This window comes from Marmota marmota, unplaced genomic scaffold (genome assembly GCF_001458135.2).
Source record: "Marmota marmota marmota unplaced genomic scaffold, marMar, whole genome shotgun sequence".
Classification (NCBI taxonomy): Eukaryota; Metazoa; Chordata; class Mammalia; order Rodentia; family Sciuridae; genus Marmota; species Marmota marmota.
The window spans coordinates 5763619-5788506 of record NW_026000242.1 but is presented as its reverse complement, the minus strand read 5'-3'; the positions used below and the strand labels follow the sequence as shown (position 1 = coordinate 5788506).

The window sequence follows — 24888 nt, the reverse complement described above, 5'->3', positions numbered from 1 at the left end:
TTTTTTTCCCCTTTTTTTTTTTTTTTTTTTTTTGGTACTGGAAATTGAACCCAGGGACTCTACCACTGAGCTACATCCCCAGCACTTTTTAAAATTTTTTGAGATGGAGTCTGTCAAAATTGCCCAGGAAATTTTACAATCTTCCTTTTCAGTCTTCCAAGTATCTGGGACTACAGGAGTGTACCACCAAATCCAGCACTTTTCACTTACCTCCATGGTATCAAATCCAGGGCCTCACACATATTGGTACAAGCCAACACTCTGAATTATACCCCTCAGCCTTCCCCATCCCCCTTTATAAAGGGTCTAAATTGCGTAGACCGACCTTGAACTTGCAATCTTCCTGCTTCAAAGACCCAAGAAACTGAGATTACTGGCGTGTGTCACTGCACCTAGCTGTGTTGCATTTCCCCACTCCCTGCCCCCCAGGTACTGAGGATTGAATCCAGGACCTTGTGCCAGCTGGGCAAGCACTCTACCACTGAGCTAGACCCCAGCTCTAATGATTATATTTGTGATGTCATCTCTAAGAAGTTTTTGCCAAATCCATGATCACTAAGATTTTTCTCCTGCCTTATTTTTATAATTTTTAGTTTTATTGTTTTAGCTCTAATGATAAATGTCATTTTGAACAAGCTTAAAGATTATTTATAACAAGAACAAATAAATGAAATTGTTGAACCATCATGCATTTGCATTGTAGTTTTATTAAATGTTGACAAAAGTGTACTTCATAGAGGTTATACTAATATACACTACCAATAACAATAAACAAAAGTGCTTGTTACTCCACACATCATATATTGTTAAAATATTTGAACTGTGCCAGACAGGGTCTCGCTGAGTTACTGAGGACCTCACTAGATTGCTGAAGCTTTGAACTCATGATCCCCCTTCCTCAACCTCCTGAGCTGCTGGGATTACAGACGTGTGCTACCACAACCAGCAATCCCCAGCTCTTTTTTATTTTTAATTTTGATGCAGTCTCACAAAATTGACCAGGCTAGCCTAGAACTTGCAATCCTAGTAGCTAGATTACAGGCATGTTCCATAGAACCCACTTTTAAGCCAGATAGATAGCTGCCTAGATATTCCAGAAATATTTATTGAATAATCTATCTTGCACCCATTAATTTATTTTATTTTGCAGTGTTGGTGATTGAGCCCAAAGTCTTCTGTACATTAGACAAGGGCTCTACTACTGCAACATCCCCAGTTAAATACTATGTTACAACTCCACTCTCAAAGGATTATAAGTTTCAGGAAGGAAAAAAAACCTGGCTTTTTTTTTTTTCACTATGTTATCTCAAGGAACCAGAACAGTGTAGGCATTCTAAAGACTGCATAATGCTTTTTGTGTGTATGTGGTTAAAATATGCATAATATAAAACTTATCATTTTAACAAGTCTTAAGTATACTATTCAATGACATTAAATACCTTCACATTGCCGTACAGCTATCACCAATATATGTTTCCAGAACTTTTTCATCATCCTGAACAAAAATCCTGTATTCATTAGAAAACAATTACCCACTCCTTTCTCCACCATCCCTTGGTAATCTTTATTCTACTGACTGACTCTATGACTTTGCCTATTATGGGTACTACATGTAAGTTGAATCATATAGAATTGTCATATATGGCTAATTTCACATAGCATGATGTTTTCAAAGTCCATCCATGTGGTGGCATGCATTTATTCCTTTTAAAGATCAAATGATAGTCTGCAGTATTTATATATTTTGTCTATCATTTATTTGTAGGTAGACATTCAGGGTTTTTTTTTTTTTTCTCTTTTGGTTATTATGAATAATGCTACTATGAACACGGGTGTCCAAGTGCCAGTTAAGTCCCTGCTTTCAATTCTTTTGAGCATCTGTTTTGAAGTGGAATTGCTGGGTCATATGATAATACTATGTTTAACTTTTTGAGAAACCATCAAACTGTTTTCCAAGTGGTGCATTTTTTTTTACATCCCCATCAGAATTGCATAAGCTTCCAACTTAACATCTTCACCAACATCTGTCTTCTATTTTTTTGATAAAACCCATCAATAGTAGTAGTGAAGCAGTATCTTATTACAGTTTTGATCATCATTTCCCCAATGACTACTGATGTTAGGTATCTTCTTTGTAGCAATATCTAATCAAGTGTTTCACCCATCTGTGAATTAGATTGTTTGGTATTTTGTCAATGTATTGTAGGAGTTCTTTATATATTCTTGATATTAATCCTTTATCACATATATGGCTTACAAAATTTTTCTCATTTTATGAATTGTCTTTTCACTTGCACAGTGCTTCTATTTTTAAAAGTATGCAGCTCCCATTACTCTTGCATATTTCAAAACGAACCTGTGGATTGTAGGCTGTTGCCACTGTAAAATCCAATTTTTAAAAAAATCGTACATTGGGCTGGGAATGTGGCTCAAGCGGTAGCGCGCTCGCCTGGCATGCATGCGGCCCGGGTTCGATCCTCAGCACCACATACAAACAAAGATGTTGTGTCCGCCGAAAACTAAACAATAAACATTAAAAAATTCTCTCTCTCTTTAAAAAAAAAAAAATTAAAAAAAAATCGTACATTATCTGGCACCTACACATGCTCAAATCTTAGTTGTTACTGCTGTCATTGTTACTGCTTCACAAATAATAATCTACGAAAAGTTACAGAAACTGCTTCGGAAAGGTATGGTACCAGTGGGAAAATCCCTACAGAGTTTACGACCAGAGCCAGAGATCACAAAGTTATATCTGCGCTAGATGCTACGATTTCCAAAGACCACCCTCATATACCACTAACTTCCAAACCACTTCGCCCAACAGACCCCACCTCCGACCCCAACCCCATCCCAGGGCCATTTTCGGCCACTTCCGCCCCGCCCCAGCAGGCTTCAAACAAGCTAGCGCGTGCGCAGTGGGGGTGTTTGCGTGCCATTTGTCTGCAAGGGCGGACGCATCCCGCTTCCGGCGCGGAGGTGAGAGTCCACACGCCCAGGCGCTTAGTGATGATGTCAGCTCCGGTTGCCATGCTGAGTCGGAAGTGGGAACCCTTTGGCCCCTGAGACTGTCGTGTCGTCGCTGCTGGCCCTTCAGGCTCTGGTAAGAGAGAACTTAGCTTGAGGGTAGGGGACCGTTGAGTCTTCAGTGGCAGCTTTTCTCCCAGTCGAATGCCAGCACAGGCCTCTTCCAAATTCCTTCTCCTGTGCATTTCTAACCAGAGACTCTCTCCCCTTCGTGAACTTTGACCCTGATTCGGAAACCTTTACATTGCTCCAACTTCTAATTTCTCAGCACATTTCTTTCCCCCTTTGCAACACCGCTCCTAGAAAAGGCCAGAATATCTTTTGACTTCCTTTCTCTAAAACATGCTCCCTGAGGGTGGGTCTCCCTCCTCCCAGTGAATCCCTTATGGAATCCGGAGGGATAAAATATAGAATAAACAATAGATAGCCATATGCCAAGAGGGTTAAATTAAGCACCAGACATAGTGATCAAACCAGTTGAGTACTTATGGCAAAATATTGACAGTTCTTAAGGCAAGTGATGGGCTCCTGGCACTCTGCTTCATGTTTTCTTGGGTTCAGAGGACAGTCCTAAAATTAATCACAGCTCAGGAGCTAATGTTTAATGGGTATTCCCTTTGGGATCAGTTTTTTACGTCCAGAGCAGAAATGTCTTTAGCTTCACCATCATTAACTGTTTGGGTACCACAGTTCTTACTTGATAAGGTCTTTCTAGCTTGCATACAGATGTGTTGAAAGGATTTGTTGCTACATTAGCATCACCTGAAAGTATTATTGGGTAGAATATATTACACTGGTAGCATTTTTTATACCTATTTTTATTTGATGTATTGTTTATTCTTTGTAAGAACAGAGACTTTACAGGATTGACTTAAAAGAGTGTGATTTGTTTGTTTATGTATGTATATGTATGTATATATATATATATATATATATATATATATATATGTATTTTGTGGTGTTGAGGATTGAACCCAGGTCTCACACTTGCTAGGCAAACACTGTACCTCTGAGCTACACCTACAGCTCACAAGCCTTGATTTTAACAATTCAAGTTTTACAAAGTGTTTCAAATATTTCTGTTTAAAAATAGTGTCAACTGGGGTTTTAAAACATTTGGGTGCTCACAAGAGCTGACAGTGGCCATTAAAGGATTATTAGCACTGCTTATAAACAAACTTGATTCTGGGGAGGGTGAAAGAATTCTGTAGAACCAGAGGTAGATATATATAGATGTAGACCCTTTCAGTGGGTATACATTGTAAAATTTGTTTTCAAGGAGGACTTATTCAGAAATATTCAAAATCAAATTCAAAAGCTTCTGAAGATTATTAGTTGTACCACACCAAAGACTGACAACAGGGTAGTGTTGTATCTCTGTATAGAAATTGAAAATACAAGGATTAAAATGGGGCATTATTGAATATTAAAACAAAATATCAAGGTTCCATTTTAAAAGACCTTTCTTTTGGAGTGGGTGATATCTAGGTACTCTTATTTACTTTGTAAGTTCATTGAATAAATCTAAGCCAGTATCTCCACAAAGGTTCTCCTCAAGCGATCAGTCCTCCTTTTTCCTGTAAGCAGTTAATGCAGTTTAGCCTTTTTTCTATGAAGAGTTTGCATAGATATTAAGTACATATGAAAAAGATGAGCTTATCCAGGTGCTGTGACACACACTTGTAATCCCACCAACTTAGGATGCTGAGATAGGAGGAGTGCAAGTTCAAGGCCAGCCTCAGCAACTTTATGAGGCCCTAAGCAATTTAGAGATCCTGTTGCCAAATAAAAATAACAAGAGCTGGGGGATGTAACTCAATGGTGAAGTGCCTCTGGGTTAAATCCCCAGGTACCACCACCCCACCACCACCAAAAGAAAGAAAGGAAGGGAGGAAGTAAGTTGTTCAGAGAGGTAGGCATAAACCTTTTTTGTTTTCAACAGACATTTGAGATAACAGATATATTTTCATTCTTAATTCTACACATCTTTAGAAACAAAAGAGCCACAGTGCCTGGTCTGTAACTTGCCTTCCACTGCATTCCCAAGACAAGGAGTAAAGCCCTTAACCTTGAAGTAGGATCATGAGTAATGCTATTGATGACAAGGGGTTCAGGAATAATTACATGTCAGATTGAGTCATTCAATAAATATCTACTTAGGATTTTGTGATTGTGAAGTATAATTCCAACATGAAGAAAAATTAATCAGATATGAACCTGTACTCCAAGAGTTTACAGTTTAGTAAAGCAGAAAATCTGCTTAGGGATACAATATAGAAAGTTGAAACTCTCAGGAAAAAATATAGATAAAGTTGTAATAGAAAAGTAGCAGTTCTATATAATGGGGCAGAGAAGTGTTGAGAAAGAAGGACATAATGCCATATATGGTGATAAATGCTCTATTTCTGTGTGTGGTCTTGAGAGCCTGTGCCATATGTTCTGTATTCCTGGCTTTCAGATTCCTTTCTGCATGATGGTGCATCTTCTTTGCAATGATCTGGACTCTTCAGCGTTTTTTTGTTTTTTCTTTTTTTTTAATGTTCAAACTGGCTTATGCAATTTAGAGGAATGTATTGAATTTTATAACTGAGAAGTGTGGAAAACTTTCTCTTTCCATCTCTCAACTGTTTTTCTCTTTGTTAATTTAGTAAGATCAGCCTTTTTAGATATTGTAAAGATGGCAACTCTAGGTTTTATCTTACAAGTCTAGCAACCAAACAGGAAAGAAAGAGTTCCCTTTTCTATAGGTTCAGTTAAAAGCCTGACTCTTACAGGCCTTGATAAGGTCTTATGCCAACTCTTAGATCAGTCACTTTGGCCATACTCTTTAAGAAGACCAGACTCCTATATACATCCTATACACAACCCATTTGGAACCCATGAACTGAGTGGAATGAATATCCAGAGAAAATTTTGAGGGTGTCATGTTGAAAAAATGGGACATTGTTTTGGAGACCAAAAAAAAAAAAAACCAGAAGCTTGCTACACTTTTTGCTACTTACTACCTTACCTTGAAATGCACGGTATCTCTGATATTAGCCAACTAACAGTGAGACAATTTATGGTACCTCCACTTGAATTAGAAGTGATAATTAAACTTGTGCAGTGGTTACATGGGGGAAAGCCATCTTGAGGACTATTGTTAATTCCAACACTAAATAGGCATCCTTTTTCACATTTACCTCAAATAAAATATGCATGGTAAATCGGATGTAGTGGTGCACATCTTTAATCCCAGCAACTCAGGAGACTGAAGCAGGAGGATCACAAATTCAAGGCCAGTCCAGGCAACTTAGCAAGTCCTGTCTCAAAGTAAAAAGAACTGGGGATGTAGCTCAGTGGGAGAGGGCCCCTAGGTTTAATCTCCAGTAGCACAAAAATTAATTAATTAATTAAAATATACATGGCAAAAAATAAAATACATAGAGAGCAGTAGCTGACATTTCAATTCCTTGAGGCAGTAGGGTCCTACATCATACTGCAAGGAGGCTAGACATTCTGCCTGTTATTACAGCTAATTAACCATTAGCTCTTATGCAGAAAAATAGCAGAAGATGTGAAGAATTGTTCAGAAATGTTATAAACTCTTTTCCTCTCGTAATTAAGGGTAACTTTATGATTTGCATTAGCTTTTGTTCATATGATTCTATAAGGAGTCTCTCCTCAATAAACTAAGAGTAGATCAAACTTTTTTTTTTCTTATACCCCTGCCCACTTTCTTTCTAAGGCTCTGTCCTTGTAGCAACATCCTTATAAGCAGAATATTCATGCCCTATGTCTCTTCCCACCCTTTTCAGTGTTGTATTTTTATGGGGAAAAGCCTTTCAGAGAGCTCTGTACATCCCATTGTACCACTGATTCAACTTGACCTTGAATGAGGATATGTAATCAGAAGAATACAAATGCAGGCTAAGTCAGCTCTTCTAAACACGTTTGAGGTATCTAACAATTTCATGTTCCACAGTACACCTGACAGTTGAAATTTTTATTTCTATGGTATTGTAAAAAATCAGATAAACAGTGAAATGTAGAAATAAAATTAAGCAAAGACTCTTTAGATTTTAATTGAATAAATATCAGTTTCAGGCCCACTATGAGAGAGCAATTCCTTAATATATATTAAAGACTCATCTAGTTCCAATCCTGATTTGTCATTCCAAATCCCAGAGTTTGTAGCTAAGGAATTCCCAGCTTCAACCTTAAGTCATACAAGTCTGAGCGGGTTCCACCTTGTCCTCCCATGGTGAATGAAAACTAGTCTGCCAGCATACAGACTTAATAGAAATCCATAGGTCTCATTATTTCTAAGTACCATGTTGTTGTTACAGTTAATAGAAATTCTCTCTACCACTTCAATAATTCTGTTTAACCTATTTTCTTAAAGGTATAGCAGATGGAAACATGTGGACAGATAAATGCATTCCAGCTGAACATTTTTGTAGACTTTGTGGTTTTAGCTATCCCCAGATCAGACCATCATGTTCAGTTGGCGGGTTTGTAACCATCTTGCCAGAAACATCTTGAGTTTTGAAATGGGAATTGACAAATCTTGAGCCAAAGCCTTTTTAATTGTATTTTTTAAATGGGGGGTGGTGGTGGGGAGGAAATAGTAAGTTATAGCTGTTATGTTGTCTGCCCTTCTGAGTCTAATACCTGTTCTTTACATAGCCCCTCCCCCTAGGTCTGGATGGAGGATACCTTAAAGTGAAATGACAGACCAGGAGAATAACAACAACATCTCAAGTAACCCCTTTGCTGCTCTTTTTGGCTCCCTGGCTGATGCCAAGCAGTTTGCAGCAATCCAAAAAGAGCAGCTGAAGCAGCAATCTGGTAAGTGAAGGAGTCAGTAGCAGCGGATGAGATAACCTAGAATGGAGTCTTCCCAAATTAAGTAATCTTTGGACACTTAATTTATAATTGGAATTTAAGTTTGGGGCAGAAGTTGTTTTTTGTCTGTCTGTTTAGGACAGAAGTTTATTTATTTATTTATTTTTTTGCTGTTGATTTTTTGTTTGGGAGGCCTTCCCTTCCCCTTTTCTTCTTTTTTAGAAAGAAATCAGATAACTGGTGGTTACACAGGAACACATGCCAGTTGTAATCCTAAAGCTGTCAAGCTGCTTCATTAAAAAAAAAAAAAAAAAAAAAGAGAGCCTAGTAAAAGTTTTTTAAATAAAATTTTTTTTAACATAGGAAACCAAGGTGGTAGGTATGAAAACAAGTCACAAGCAGCTGTAGATAGCAGATATAAAAGGAAAATTTATAAAAGCATTTTACCTAGTACTTAAGAGGCTTTCTCAAGCGAAGTACTTCTTCTGTTCTTCTGCCTCTCTTTTGTAGCTTAGTACTGTTAAAACAAACTGTTTTGAAACAAAATCAGAATGATCTCTCACCAGAAAAGTGGCTTACCTCATTTTAAATCAAATTTAAGGTCAAGTTCATTTCCTTCTCCTATGAGGAGACATAGATTAAAATAATTACTATAGTATCTCTTAAATATAATAGTGTCTTGAGAACATTCACAATCTTTAAACTACAAATTTGTCCTTTCTTCTCTGTCCAAAAAGAATAATGGTGTTTCTCTTTTGAGAAAAGGAGAATGTTTATATTTTCCCTTTTTTTATTTTTTAAAAATGTCAGATGCATAGCAGAGTTGTCCTTGCTTTATGATTAGGGTTGAAGAAAAAGGAGGTAAAGGCAAGACAGATCTATAGTAGACAGAGTGATAGATGAAGCAAGAGACAAGTGCAATGCTAACTTCTTAACCAGCAGTAAATAGACGTAAGGCTGGCGAGTGGAGAGCATTGCAAATGGCAAACTGTGGGAATGAGGCAGAGGCACATGCCCTTCTGTTACTATTTTGGCAACTCATCATTTTAGTTTGTTTATGCTGATTTTATTGTGCCACTAGGTCCAAACTGTTTGCCACCACCAGTTAGTACTTTGCCAAAACCTTTGACCTCCAAAATTGAAGTTCACTTTTACTAAACTCAGAACTCAAAATACTGAAGCAACTCTTAGTTCTGAGAGTTTTGTCTGGACTTTCAGAATACCCATCCTATCAAGAGAAAAGAAATATGAGTTCATATGGCTTTTATAGTACTGACTGTTATAATCATTCAACATGAGTGCATTCTAAGAGGCAGTCTTTATAAACAAATTTAAGGGACTCAGTCAATAAGGAAAAAGTGAAACCAGGGAGGGAAAAAAAAAAAAGCTGTAACAAACAACTTATATATTATATACAGTAATCAAATGATGAAAAAATCCAATCTCACTTTTTTTTTTTTTTTTTAAAGTATAGGGAATTGAACCCTGAGCAATATCTCCAGGCTTTTTTAGTTTTTATTTTGAGACAGGGTCTCACTAAGTTACTTAGGGCCTCACTAAGTTGCTGAGGCTGGCTTTGAACTTGTGATCCTCCTGCCTAAGCCTCTTTGAGTTACTGGGATTACAGGTGTGCACCAATCTCACTTTTTTAATGCTGTTTTGTTTTGTTTTGAGACAGGATCTTACTAAGTTGCCCAGGCCAATCTCAAATTTAAATTCCTCCGTCTTCCTATCTTAGCCTCACAAATTTCTAGGATTATAGGCATGAGCCATATGTGTGCCCACCATGCCCAGCTGAGCCTACTAAAACAACAATTATGTCATTTTTATTTTATTTTATTTTTTAGTACTGGGGATTTAAGCCAGGGGTACTTAACCACTGAGGTACATCCCCAGTTCTTTTTATTTTGTTATTTTGAGACAGAATCTAAGTTGCTTAAGGCCTTGCTAAGTTGCTGAGATTGGCCTCAAACTTGTGATACTCCTGTTTCAGCCTCCTGAGTTGTTGGGATTATAGGCATATACCACCACATGTGGCTTGAATTAGGTCATTTTTTTACCTGTGAAATTTTTGAATATTTAATGGGCACAGTGGCACATGCCTATAATCTCAACAACTCAGGAAACTGGGCAAGAGGATTGCAAGTTCTAGGTCAGTCTGGGCAACTTAGCAAGACCCTATCTAAAAATAAAAAAGACTGGCTGTGTAGCTCAGTGATAGAGCCCTCAGGTTCAATCCCTAGCACTGGGGGGTTGGGGGGGAGGGGCGGGGAGAAGAAGACGAAAAGGAAGAAAGAAAATAAAAAAGAAATTTATGAGATTCGAACACACATTCTCAGGTTTTTGGTTTTTTTTCCCCCAATGCTGGGAAGTGAACCCAGGGGCTCTTACCACTGAGCTACTTTCCCAGCCCCAGACATTCCCTCATATACTAGTGGGTAGGCATATAAATCAGTGCATCTTTGAGGGCAATTTACTAGTATATGTTAAACTTTTTAAGTGGCCAGGCTCAGGCTAGAGATGTAGCTCAATTGATAAAGTGCTTACTTAGCATGGGTGAGACCCTGGGTTTGATCCCTAACACTGCAAAAAAAAAAAAAAAAAATGTTCAAGTCCTTTGAGCCAGCAGTTCTGCTTCTATGAATTTATCCTATAGAAATACACAAGTGAACAAAGAGTTACATTAAGTGCAGTATTATTTGAAATTATAAAAAAGTTGGAAACAACCAAATCAGGCAATGAATAAACCTAGAGTTTCGGCAGCTACATTAGTTACAGTGCATGTAAGATAAATGCAATATAGTGCAGCTACTGAAAGGAATGAGAGCTGGGCACAGTGACATATCCCTGTAAAATCTTAGCTACTGAGAGGCTGAGGCAGAAGGATCTCAAGTTCAAGACCAATCTGGGCAACATAGGGAGACCCTGCCTCAGTGGGGGTGGGGAGGACATGTTAAAAGGCTAGCTAAAGAGCATTATGTATTATGTGATCCCATTTTTTAGAAAAAAGAAAAACCACAATAATGAACACAAAAAGAGAAAAATAAGAGTCTGGAACACAGCTAAGTTGAGTGGTTTAACTGTAGGGAAGTGGTTCAGAGGAGACTTTCTATACTATATTTTCCTGTACCGTTTTGTGCGTTTTTTTGTGTTTGTTTGTTTTGTTTTTTAGTTATAGATGGACATAATACCTTTATTTTATTTATTTTTAATATGGTGCTGAGGCTCGAACCCAGTGCCTCACACATGCTAGGCAAGCGTTCTACCACTGATGCACAACCCCAGCTCCTCCTGTACAGTTTTGAGTTATTAAAACAAATGTGTCTCCTGGAAAAAGCCAGACATTTAAAATAATTACAGCACTTTAATGTATTAGGTAATTCTTTCTTCACTAGGATTCTATAAGGAAGGTAAAGCTGTTTGTTTTTTTTTTCCCCCAGCAGTGTGGAGTACAATTATGGGTAGAAGTAATAAAACTTTTGCTTTGAAAAATATGGTAAGATTTATAGCCAGGGATTTCAGAATCCTGCACTTAACTTGCCTGACTTGAGATATTCACTAATTAGATGATTAACATGTTTCACATCTGAAATTATCCTATTCTTCATTATTTTGGTAGTAGCCTTGGTTCTCTCTAAAAGAAAGGGAGATGGATGTTTAACAGCTTACATGTTCTGACAGATGAACTCCCAGCTAGCCCGGATGATTCGGATAATAGTGTGTCAGAGAGCCTGGATGAATTTGATTACTCTGTGGCTGAGATCAGCCGCTCATTCCGGTCACAGCAAGAGATATGTGAGCAACTCAACATCAATCACATGATCCAAAGGATCTTCCTCATTACTCTGGATAACAGTGAGTTATAGACTTATAGCCAATCTGTTCATTCTTCTGTCTTTCCAGCTATTTCATCTAGTGGTTAAATTATTTCACAGTACTCCCTGGAGCATGGTGTTTATATTTCTATAAAGCTTTTGATATGACCTAAAAGCAGTATTTAGACAGATATAATTTTTGTTCCCTTTTTGATAATGATTAGGCCATGTAACTACTTGCATTAACTACCTTTAGAGGAAAATGGAAATAGTAATCAAACCCATTTTCTTCTCACATGGAACCCTGAGGGACATTAGACAGTGATTTCCCACTGTGCTATATCTGTAGTTAAACCCCAAAGTTAGAACAGTGTCTGGGATTTACTCTTTAAATGTCATGACAATAGGTTTATAACAAAGCTGGTGCTCTGTAGCTAGGGAGGGAGGACTTAAATCTTTAGATACTGCTTTGTGTATCAAGATCACTCTGGTATTACCTGGATCAAACCTGGATTTAAGAGAAAGGCTATCAAGATTAACTATCTGGAACTGGGTATAATTACATGCACCTAAGGTCCCAGGAATTCAAGGCCATTCTTTGCACCAAAGCAAGGTCCTGTCTCAAAAAAAGACACCCCCCCCCAAAAAAAAAAAAAAAAATAGTGGTCTGTATAAGACCAGGAACATTGCCCCAGTGTCCTTAACCTATCAGATTAAAACTACTTCCCAGGTGATCCTAGCTTGAAAAGTGGGAATGGCATCCCCAGCCGTTGTGTGTATTTGGAAGAAATGGCAGTAGAACTGGAAGATCAAGACTGGCTTGATATGAGCAACGTTGAGCAGGTACCATTTTTATGTTCTTAACAGGTGCCCTCAGTAAAAATTAACATACAGTCAAATTGTACTCACCATTCTCTGTGACATTGCTTACCTCCATCTCTCATGTTGTTTTTGGTTTCTTTGGAATCTTCTCACTACTATGGCCACATATCCAAATATACCCCATTATTTACAAACAGTTAAAATGCCATCTTATTTACAAAGCTTGCCAAATAGGAGTTACATCCTCCTAATCTTTCTGTGTATCTTAATGAGAATTGTCACTTTCTGTTTCATGTTGTGTTTTTTTAGGCACCTGTCTGATCTCACCTGTCAGACTGTTCAATTCTTTAGGACAAAACTCATCTCTATCTTCTTAGGGTTTTTTGTTCTTGTTGTTTTGTTGTGTTTTGGTTTTGGTGGGGGTGGTTTTAAGATGCTAAGGATCCAATCCGTGGCCTTACCCATGGTAGGCAAGTGCTCTACCACTGTGCAGTATCTATAGCCGTCTTTCTTCTTTATATCCCTGCAAAATCCAGAATGCTATTAGCTTTCCATCACTCTGATGTAATACAAAGAGAAGTAACTTATAAAGAGAAAGTTTATTTTACCCCCGTTTGAAGATTCCTGTCCATGATCCATTGGCCCCCTTGTTTTGGGCCTGTGATAAGGCAGTACATTATGGTGGGAACATGTGGTAAAGCAAAACTGCTTTTATTATGGACCTTTGAGCAAAGAGAAAGAGACTAGGATATGACAGTCCCATTCAACATTCAGGGCAATGATCTAAGGACCTCTCAGTAGGCTCCACTTCCTAAAAGGTTCCACCATCTCCCAACAGCACTAACCTAGGGACCAAGTCTTTAACATATAAATCTTTGGGAGAATCCAAGCCATGGCAAGTGCATTGTACCTTCCAAATACCTGATTAATATTAAAGAGATAAAAGTTTGATTGGAAAGACACTTAACAACTTACAGTTTAACTTTACACATTTTGAGTATCTTCGAGTGAAGCCAGAAATCACATAGAGTAATAGATTTCACATGTAAGTTTAATCACTGATTCTCAGTACCATTCAACAAATAGTCTTTTAATGCCTGTTCTATACTAGTTCTATGCCAAACACTTTAGGCTTTATTTAGAATAACTTTACATATACGATTATTTTCTAACATTTTCTAAAGTAATAAGATACTGGGTCCTTTTTTCCTTTTCACTCTAAACCTTGTGATTCTTGTAATAACCTATTGTCAAAATTATTTTACCTCTTTATGTTCTAAGATTAACTTTGAATTTGTTTGTTTATTTTTCTTAACAGGCCATCTTTGCTCGCTTATTACTTCAAGATCCAGGAAACCACTTGATTAACATGACTTCTTCTACAACATTAAATCTGTCTGCTGATCGAGATGCAGGAGAGAGGCACATTTTTTGTTACCTTTATTCCTGCTTCCAAAGAGCCAAGGAAGAGGTAAAAGAATAATTCCTATTTAATGCTTTATTATCCTCTTGGGTATGACTTTAGCATATAAGTCAGAGTTGAATCAGTGTCTTTCATATTGATTTGTATACATTATAGTATCTTTGTCTTCTAATTTAATCTCCTTTCTGTGGATTGGAGTTCATCTCTTTCCCCAGTTAACCAATACCTCCCATTCTCTCTACAAACTTCTTTACATATCACACCCTTAAAAAATAAAAGTAAAGTGATAAATTCATTTCCATTGAGGTGTAAGCATTAGAATAGGAACTTGACACTTCCAGATTGGAATTTTAATAGGTAGGTGATTTTTAAGCCAAAGAACAAGTCTTGTCATGAATTTGCAGACATCCACAAGAGACCAATATTGTTTTGGGACACGGTGTCTTTTCCATTCTATTTATATCTACCCTTTTTCCAGGTCCTAAAGCTCTACTCTTCCCTTTCTTCCTTATGTTTGCAGATTACCAAAGTTCCAGAGAACCTGCTACCCTTTGCAGTACAGTGCAGGAACCTCACTGTGTCAAATACCCGAACAGTTCTCCTCACCCCAGAGATCTATGTTGACCAAAACATCCATGAACAATTGGTAGATTTGATGTTGGAAGCCATCCAAGGAGCCCGTGAGTGCACAAGAAGATCTTTGAGCTTCTACATTTTGATTTCCAAATTTAAAATTTCTCTAATTTCATTAGAAAGCCTCAGCACCATTATGGTTCAGGTATAAATTAAGGAAGAGACCTCACACTTTGATCTTTGGAGTTGATAACAATAGAATTATCAAAGAGTTTGAGAAGAGTAAAGAGCCATTGTGTAGCCGATGTGGTAACACAGGCCTGTAATCCCAGCAACTTGGGTAGCTGAAGCAAGAGGCTCTTAAGTTCAAGGTCAGCCTCAGCAACTTATCAAGACCCTTTCTCAAAAGTAAAAGTAAATGGGCTGAGAATGTAGCTCAGTGGTCCTGGGTTCAATCCACAGTATAAAAAGAAAAGAAAAAGAACCAGTTTGTGAAGATAGGGATATGGTTTAGTGGTAGAGCACTTGCCAAGCATGTGCAAAGCCCTGGGTTTAGTCCCCAGCACCTCAAAGAAGGAGAGAAAGAGTACCAGCGTGTAAAACATATAAAAATTCCTATGGCCTCCTTTCTCTTTCATGTCTTCTGTTAGATTTTGAAGATGTAACTGAATTTCTAGAAGAGGTCATTGAAGCCTTGATACTAGATGAGGAAGTTCGAACATTTCCTGAAGTCATGATTCCAGTGTTTGATATTTTATTGGGCCGAATGAAAGATCTGGAGCTGTGCCAGATCCTGTTGTATGCATATCTAGATATTCTTCTCTATTTCACTAGGCAAAAGGATATGGCAAAGGTAGGTCTGAAAGATGGTATGTATTCATTGTATTGGAGATTTAATTAATATTTGATGCTTCCTTGTCCTGAGGATTCTATACTATTACTTATAGAATAAGAGAAAATTGGATTGGTGGTTATATAGACAAAACTCTTTGAGGCCCTCTCACTTTATTGTCTTTATCTTACCATGCAGACAAATAGTACTTATCTTCTCCTACAGGTTTTTGTAGAGTACATTCAACCTAAGGACCCTAGCAATGGGCAGATGTACCAGAAGACCTTGCTGGGAGTCATTCTGAATATCTCCTGCTTATTAAAGACTCCGGGTGTGGTAGAAAATCATGGCTACTTCCTGAATCCATCTCGGTCCAGTCCTCAGGAGATCAAAGTACAGGAGGCCAACATCCATCAGGTCGAACTGTTTCCTGGGATATCCTAGCCCCCTGGTCTTAGATTGTGTATGTCCTCAAGAACCACATACACATAAGGCTGCTTGAGCCTCTTTAGGAAAGCAAATTGGTATGGATGACTTTCTCCTTAATGATGTGAAGAAATTGCCCTCTTTTAGCATGTGCTAAGAGCAGGAGGTAAAACCATTTAGGGTGAGAATAAGCTGTTGTGACTCTTGCCCTATGTGGTAGCACTTCCACTTCCCCTCAACTCTTGCTCTTGTCACCGAACTATTTCTTACCACTTAGCTCCTAAAATCTTTTGACTGAACCTCAGCTTATATAACTCCCTTTCTCCATCCCCCTTTCTTTTCCTCGACCTATGCCCTTTCTGTTTGGGCCTCTTGACATAAATTATAGTAGAGATCTGGCCAACATGAGACATTTTAATGGTTGAAGTGGGAATAGTTTAAGTCTCCCATTCACCATTTAATCTTCACAGCTTTGTAAAACAGATGTTGGCAAACTATAGCAGTGGTCAAACCCAACCTGTCACCTGTTTTTTTTTTTTTTTAAATAACATTTTATTGGACACGGCCACATCCATTCATATATGTATTGTTTGTGGCTTGATTTTATGCTACCATGGTAAAGTTGAATAACTGCCTCAAGGACCATATGACAAGCAAAGCCAAAACTATAATCTAGTGCTTTGCTGAAAAAGTTTAGCAAATACTGCTATGAAACTAAGTAATGCTGTGTGCAATTTGGCAGCTGATCAGAAAATTTCTCCTAAATACCCAGAAACATTTTTAAAAATTAAAATCAGGGAATGGGGCTCAAGGAGAATGAGGGGAAAGATTAGGATTAGCATATTTTTGGAAACTGCCAGTTGCTAAGGTTTGAGAGTAAGAAAATAATTAAATGTGAAATTGGAATGTTCTGTGGTTGTGTTTTCTGGTCAAACAGTTCATGGCTCAGTTCCATGAAAAGATCTACCAGATGCTGAAGAACTTACTCCAGCTCTCTCCAGAAACCAAACACTGTATCTTATCCTGGCTGGGAAACTGTTTGCATGCAAATGCAGGCCGCACCAAGATTTGGGCCAATCAGATGCCAGAAATCTTCTTCCAGATGTATGCCTCGGATGCCTTCTTTCTGAATCTGGGTGCTGCTCTCCTGAAGCTATGCCAGCCATTTTGCAAACCCAAGTCTTCTCGGCTTCTCACCTTTAATCCTACTTACTGTGCCCTGAAGGAGTTGAATGATGAAGAACGAAAAATAAAAAATGTACACATGAGAGGTAGGGGGAACTGGCCTTCTCAGAACTGTTTGTGTGTGTGTGTGTGTGTGTGTGTGTGTGTGTAATTTCTAAGGCATTCACTCCCTTATCCTTTTTTATAAAGTAGCTCTTTCTCAAAAAAAAAAAAAAAAAAAAAAAATGAGGTGTAAAAAAAGGTTTAATTTTTTTTTTTAAAGCAGTTTTCTAAAATCAACACTTTAGCTTTTAAATGTTGTGCTTTAGTGAGACTTCTCTGGATATGGCAGCCTTCAGTATTCATTCATTCATCCTTTACAAAAATGAAAAAAATACAACTGCCATCCTCTTTGAACTCAGAGGCTCCAGAAAAAGTCAGGTAATTTTAATGTGCCATAGAACTAAGCTCTGAGAACACAGAAAGAGTGAGTAATCGATTCTGCAGGAGTCGGAGGTCTTCATAGCTGAGCTTGAAAGATAAGTTGGGTTTTACCAGGCAAAGGAGCAAGAGTCTATACAAAGGGAATAGCAAGCATAGAAGTAAAAGCTGTGGAAAGTCATGAGTAAGGAATGATGAGACGTTCCAGGTATCTTAGAGCAGAGGAGGATGAGAAGTGGGTGGTAGGAAGTGGAGAAAATGGGTCTGAGGAAAAAGAAGGTTAAGGCCAGATTGGAAAAACTTGAGCAATTCAGAGAAATGAAAAAAAGAAAATAAAGGACTCATGATTCTGCCATGCAGAACAAATCCCTTCTTAATTTTGATATATTTCTTCCAGTTTTGTGATTCTTGCAATTATAAAAATGATACTTCTCAGAAGCAAATAATATTAAATATAGAAAAGCATAAAATAAATACAATTGGTCCATTGCCTATCACTTGGAAAAATTACAGTACTATAATTATTTTTAATTTTTGGTGATTTCATTGATTAAGCAAGAGATTTAACTATTTCTGTAGATAAAAGATATTTTTAGAGAAAGTAATGTGATGAGATTTGTTTTAAAGAAGTTGTCACTGGTTTAGTATGGTAGCTGAACAAGAATAAGGGGAGACTGGAGACCAAGATTCATGTCTGTGGCAAGCCATTTACCATTGCTTTTAACTTCTTTGAGGTTTGGACAAAGAAACCTGTTTGATCCCAGCTGTGCAGGAGCCAAAGTTTCCCCAGAACTACAACCTTGTAACAGAGAACCTTGCACTGACAGAGTATACCTTGTACTTGGGATTTCACAGGTAATTCTTTTCTGTCACTAGAAAAGAACTATTTGGGAATGAACTATTTAGTTGTGTCTACAACCAGAAGGTTGAAAGTGAGTCTTAAGAGAATTATTCTAGGGGCTGGAGCTGGAGCTTAGTGGTAGAGTACTTGCCTAGCACAGGTGAGGCACTGGGTTCAAGCCTCAGAACAACATACAAACTAATAAGTAAAATAAAGGTTAAATTCTTTAAAAAAAAAAGAGAGAGTTTAATTCTCAAGGCTAGCATTAGAAAATCTAGCAGGAAAAGAGAATTATTTGAATTTATTTTTGTTTACACGAATCAGCTTTGTCCAGTTAAATTTATTTTCGATTTTTGACCTGTTAACTTTTTTAAATTAAAGATACACTATTTTTTTTTTTTTAATATTTATTTTTTAGTTGTAGTTGGACACAATACCTTTATTTATTTATTTATTTTATGTGGTGCTGAGGATTGAACTCAGGGCCTTGCATATGCTAGGCTAGTGCTCTACCGCTGAGCCACAACCCCAGTCCCAAAGATACACTATTTTTTTTTCTACATTTTCAAAATTTTAGATCATTGTCTTCCTGTTGTCATTTAGGAAATGGAATTATTTTTATTTTCTGTTTCATTTTCTACTCTTGAAAATTTTGCTACTTACTACTTCTGATGAAAAAGCCAAGAAACAGAATTGGCAAAAATTAAGAAAATGTTAATAAAGGATTCCAGTGAGACCATCTATGTATCTAAGATAAAGAAGATTCTAGAAGTGTGAAGGTTTGAGAACTGTAGTTTAAAATTTTCCAAAGGGATCTAGTTCTGACTAGCCTTACGTCACTATAATTTTTCCCCCTTTTTAACTAAGTGTGACTTTCAGCATAAATAAGGGTGGGAGGTAGCAACTCGCTCTTGGAAGTGGTATAAGGAATAGCAGTTTTTAATGCCTTCTCAGGATACTTAAATTAATAAAAGGCATTTTTCAAAAACCAGCAAATTACCGAAAAATGGTGGATATAGAAAACTCTCTAATAAAGCGTTTTTAACTTCTTTGAGGTTTGGACAAAGAAACCTTGTAACTCTCTAATAAGACATTTTAAATAAGACAATGTTCAGCATGTGCTTAATCTACTTAACCATCTAGATTCAAACACAAAAATGAATGTCATCTAGTTTCTTAGCTGGCCTTAGACATTACCTATAGGATCAAAGGAAATAATTTTGGATTATACACATAGAATCAGTTATCCTTAGCTTTAAATTATAAGTCTTCCTTTCAGTAGAGAATATTTGGGTGAACTTTCATGAAGAATGGTTTAATTTTATTTTAAACAGAGAGCTGAAGACTAACTGTAAGACATCCTCATAATCCCTCAAAGCACGATCGTTGCACTTTTGTTGTGTAAAACTATCCTGCTGGGCTTCTTGTACTTTGCCTAATAATTTTTATTTTACATAATATCTCACTTTATACCCTGCTCACCTAAGTTGCAGCTGTTTGAATTGTGCACTTCAGCTGAAGGCTGCTAACTATTTGTAATTAGCTTCAATTGTGTTGAATACTTGGTAACATTTTCCCAGGGAATGCTAGAATAAATAAATGAGAATTTATTTTTCTAGAATGATCTAAACTAGACTATCTCCCTATGAGCCTTCCTGACCCAGTCTCTTCTGCTTTCTTGGGGGCAGGTTGCATGATCAGATGGTAAAAATCAACCAAAATCTGCATCGGCTACAGGTTGCCTGGAGGGATGCTCAGCAGAGTTCTAGCCCTGCTGCTGACAACCTCCGTGAACAGTTTGAACGACTGATGACCATCTATCTTTCAACCAAGACTGCCATGACTGAGCCACAGATGCTACAAAACTGCCTAAATTTGCAGGTGTCCATGGCTGTTCTGCTGGTTCAACTGGCCATAGGCAATGAGGGCTCACAGCCAATAGAGCTAACTTTTCCTTTGCCAGATGGCTACAGCTCTTTGGCTTATGTGCCAGGTAAGCAGTTCTCCCTTGGGAACTTCCTATTTTTAGCCATCTATGTTTAACTGGGTCACTTTGGAAGTTTAGTCCTCAAGATATCTTTCCTTAGTTATCATTTGTTTTTGGAGAAACAACTCAAACTTATAAATATCTACTGATCAAAGTATGAAGTTACTAACAGTATGTTCTCTGGCCTTATGACCCTACTGCTGTGCATATCAGGAAACAGTCTTCAAAAGATTAAAACAAAGCTGGGCACAGTAGCACATGCATGCCTGTAATCCCAGCAACTCAGAAAGCTGAGACAGGAGGATTGCAAGTTCAAGGCCAGTCTCAGCAACTTAGTGAGATCCTGTCTCAAAATAAAAAATAGGATTGAGGATGGAGCTCAGTGATAAAGCACCCCTGGGTTCAATTCCCAGTACAAAAAAAAAAAGATTAAATGAAGCCAGGATTCTCATAGCTGTTAGTTTCTGTCATTTATATGGTTTGTCATTCAACTTACAAATTTGTAACTCTCCTGTGCTCTTTTTAGAAAGAAAAAAAAAATCTTCTATCAGTTAACCTAAAAGGGAGATTGTATTTATATGTCAGTGAGGGGTTAGCAGACATGCATCAAATCAGGTTAAATTCTCTTGATCACTGTATTGGACAAATATTGCTGTATCACAAATTACCCCAAAACATATCAGCTTAAAACAACAAATATTATTTCACTTACCATGGGTAAGGAATTCAGGCACACTAGGCTGCATGGTTCTGGCTCAAGAGTACCCCCTGAGATTGCATCCAAGCTGTCATTCAGAGCCATAGGAATTTGAGGATCCAACTGCAACTGGAGGATCTACTTACAAGCCCCGTCATGTGGCTGTTGACTGACCTCATTTTCTTGCACATTTGGCCAACAGCCTCTTCTCCAGGCCTCACACATCTCTCCTTAGTACCATTCATGATGAGGTAACTGGTTTCCCCCAGAGTGAGTGACCACGGTGAAAACTAAAAGCTTTTATAACCTAATCTTAGAAATGATATACCATCACTTCTACTGTATACTGCAGGGTGAAGCTTCTACTCTAGAAGAATGTGGGAAGGGACTGTGTGAGGGCATGAATACCAGGAAATGAGGATCATTGGAGGATCATCCTAGAGGCTGGCTGCCATAGTTACCTGATGTAAAAGTCTTGATAAGCAATTCTTCAGATACCTGAAGAATTAATTAAATTATGGTTAACCTTGTATTAATCTTGTAACCTGGTACTGTTAACACATGTTAATGTTAATAATATTTTGTATACTACTGTTCATATATTTACTTGGATAAAAATTAGAAATGACATACATTTAAAGAAGATCCTAAGACCAATAAGACCTTTGATTTTTTTTTTTTTTTAACCCTTCATTAAGTAACATGAAAGAGAGGAATATAAATGTTACTTAATACCAGCAGACAGATATTTGGCTAATTCTAGTGAATATTTTTTTTCAGAATTTTTTGCAGATAACCTCGGTGATTTCCTCATTTTTCTCCGCCGCTTTGCCGATGACATCTTGGAGACATCAGCAGATTCCTTGGAGCATGTCCTTCACTTTATCACCATTTTCACTGGGAGCATAGAAAGGTGAAGTGCTGAAAGCTTGGCTCTGTCACTGTTTAGAGCTGCAAAACATTCAGAAGACTTCTAAATCAAGAAATAAACAAGCCTGAATCATAAGGGGTTGCCTTCAGAAGTTATGTTAACATTAATGAACCACCTGAGCATCCTTATGGGTAGCCAAAAATCCCACTGTTGAGAGGCACAATAAGCAAAGGACTTTGCCCACAGAGAATTTGAACCTGCATTTAAGGTACCTGATGGGAATTCCACTGCTAGTCCCTGGTTAAAATAGTTACCGTACTGCCAGAAACCTTACCAGTGGCAGTCAGGTGCTAATGTTCCTCTACTAATTGTATGATACATAAGTTTGTTCTTGCTGTTCGGAGTTGGATGAGCAGTAAACTTAGGTCAATGTTATTTCTGATCTCTGGTCTTCCCACTCATAACCTCCAGCCCTCTTTCCCAAAGGAAGATACTATGACTTCTAGGATTGCCTTCTTCATTTTCTGATATGTAGGCCAAAGGAAACAAATTCTGTGTACAGAAGTGCACATTGCTTCATAATAAAGAGAATGACCCACAGTTCCCCTAGGCACATCAATGAAAAGTAGGTAGAATCCAGCCTGTCACTGAACTGAGCAAACATAATTAGTCATAAACCAAAAAGTATTGATTAGGCAAACATTACAGCATTGTAGATAATATAAGTAAAACCTAATCTTTACCCTCAGAAGGCCTGGCAAGGCAAGTTTATCCAAGATGAAACTGTCAGAGAATAGTACTTTTTAAATAATGCCTTATTGTAGACAAGAAAGTTGAATGGCTAAGTATTAAATAGAAACTTAAGTACTCACCCTCATACTTGGTAAACAGTCATCTCAAAAGTTAAATGGTGGGCTGGGGATATAGCTCAGTTGGTTGAGTGCTTGCCTCCCATGTACAAGTCCCTGGGTTCAATCCCTGGCACCACAAAAAAAAAAAAAAAAAGTGGTGTACCCCGAGTCACCCAATATTGACAAACTTAAAACTGTAGAAGTGCCTCTTTTTTTTTTCTCCCCTATAATGAGAGTATAGCATGCATTGGCACCTCTTGTGGAGAGAACAGAGTAATAACTTTGGGAGTTAAGTTTATCTACTCATCTTGCTTTCTGCCCTGTTTTGCAGAATGAAGAATCCTCACTTAAGGGCTAAACTAGCTGAGGTGCTGGAAGCAGTGATGCCCCACCTGGATCAGACCCCAAATCCCTTGGTATCCAGTGTGTTCCACCGGAAGCGTGTGTTCTGCAACTTTCCACATGCACCCCAACTTGCAGAAGCTCTAATCAAGGTTTTTGTGGACATCGAGTTTACAGGTAAAGCAATCATGCAGCCAGGTGGGAACTACAGAGTTGATACCAGTGGAGTTCCATAGCTTGATCATTTATTGAACATCAGATAAATTTAAAGCCATCATTTACCAAATATCTTCTGTGTGCCAGGCTTGGTGCTAAATGCTATTTTATATTACTAATGTGTTAGTTACAGTTTGACTTTATTATCCCCATTTTTCACATGAAGACATGAATGATCAAAAGATTACATTATTTGTCCATGTCATATAACTAATAAGTGATAAGTCCATCTCACCCAAAAAAAAAAAAAATCCTATATACTCTTTTCAACCATATATTACTAGTCAAATTATACTCAAATTAGGCTATCTGATTAAAACCTAACTCCTTATTTGTGTCTGCCCCAAGATGGTAAAATACTGTAATGAGACTATAATGATTGAGAGATTCTTTATTTTAACCATACCATCTAATTTTCTAAAAATCTGATTGTTGGATTAAGAATACCACAGAGCCCCCTGGTGCACGCCTGTAATCCCAGTAGCTCCAGAGGCTGAGACAGTAAGATCATAAGTTCAAAGCCATCCTCAGCAATGGCGAGATGTTAAGCAACTCAGTGGGACCCTGTCTTTAAATAAAATACAAAATAGGCTAGGGATGTGGTTCAGTGGCTGAATGCCCCTGGGTTCAATCCCTGGTACCAAAAAGAAAGAAAGAAAAAAAAGAATACCAGCAGGGCTGGGGTTGGAGTCAGTGGTAGAGCACTTGCCTAGCATGTGTGAGACACTGGGTTTGATTCTGAGCACCATAAATAAATTATTTTACTAAAACAAAACAAAATACCAACAAGCAGCATTCCACTTCTCTCTAACCCTGAGCTTCTCTGTTTGATTCGACAGTACCCTCTTACAACTAGTAGGCAAGATATGTTAAGCAATTGTATAAGACCAGTTTCAAGGAAATGTCCTGCCATCCAATGATACATATAACTAACATTTAAAAGAACTGTTAACATTTTACTGGCTAACTTTCGATACTTGTGTTTGTTTGGGGTTTTATTGTTGTTTGTTTTGATATTGAAAATTGAATCCAGAGGCACTTTGCCACTGAGATACACCCCAGTCCTTTGTTTGCTTTCAGACATGGTTTCACCAAGTTACTAGAAGTCTTGGCAATTTGCTGAGGTTGGCAGTGAACTTTCGATCCTCCTGCCTCAGCCTCCCGAGTTGCTGAGATAACAGACATGAGTCACTGTGCTCAGTAACCTTTCCCTGTTTGGTTTCTGGCTTTGTTACTTGCTCACCTCTGAATCAAAAGATTACATTATTTGTCCATGTCATGTAACTAATAAGTAATACAACCAGATATAAAATGAGTCAAAGCAATGATTCGGTGAAATAGTACATGTAAATCTTCATTGTACTTAAAGAACTGCACAATAAATTATTGTGGTTATCTCATTATGTGACTATATAACCAAAGATTTGTCATATATTACAATATATTACAATTTCTATTTTTTCCCCAAAGGAGTGGAGACTTGCATTTAGTAGAACCAAAATGAAAATTTGGGTCTTTGAACTCCAAATCTTACACTCTTCATTATATGACCCAGACTTTGGTTCTTCAGATGCAGTATAGGCTCAAATTAGCTCCTGACCTGATATTTCAGAATAATCAAAAACTAATTGGCTGCACAGTTGGGGTATTGTCTATGAAGAATGCAGGAATTATGTAGTGTCCCACTTTGCACATGACTTTTCAGCAACACCACAGTCAGCACAGAGGCCTTA

At 37.7% G+C, this 24888-nt stretch overlaps 1 protein-coding gene across 3 annotated transcripts in view; it reads left to right on the top strand.

The window, feature by feature from the left end:
* The first annotated feature begins 2953 nt into the window (after window positions 1-2953).
* Window positions 2954-24888, top strand: part of Ube4a (ubiquitination factor E4A) — a 34098-nt gene continuing 12163 nt past the window's right edge. For 2 of the 3 annotated variants that reach the window (XM_015489801.2, XM_048795970.1), the window contains exons 1-13: window positions 2954-3103; window positions 7696-7857; window positions 11536-11709; window positions 12400-12512; window positions 13810-13962; window positions 14435-14594; window positions 15138-15340; window positions 15545-15736; window positions 16683-17016; window positions 18085-18205; window positions 19880-20184; window positions 21656-21788; window positions 22929-23116. In XM_015489801.2, the coding sequence (XP_015345287.1) occupies window positions 7737-7857; window positions 11536-11709; window positions 12400-12512; window positions 13810-13962; window positions 14435-14594; window positions 15138-15340; window positions 15545-15736; window positions 16683-17016; window positions 18085-18205; window positions 19880-20184; window positions 21656-21788; window positions 22929-23116 (2197 nt within the window). In that variant the 5' untranslated portion in view covers window positions 2954-3103; window positions 7696-7736. Of the gene's footprint in view, window positions 3104-6824; window positions 6966-7695; window positions 7858-11535; window positions 11710-12399; window positions 12513-13809; window positions 13963-14434; window positions 14595-15137; window positions 15341-15544; window positions 15737-16682; window positions 17017-18084; window positions 18206-19879; window positions 20185-21655; window positions 21789-22928; window positions 23117-24888 lie in introns of those variants that run through there. The other variant, XM_048795968.1, reaches the window with a different exon arrangement.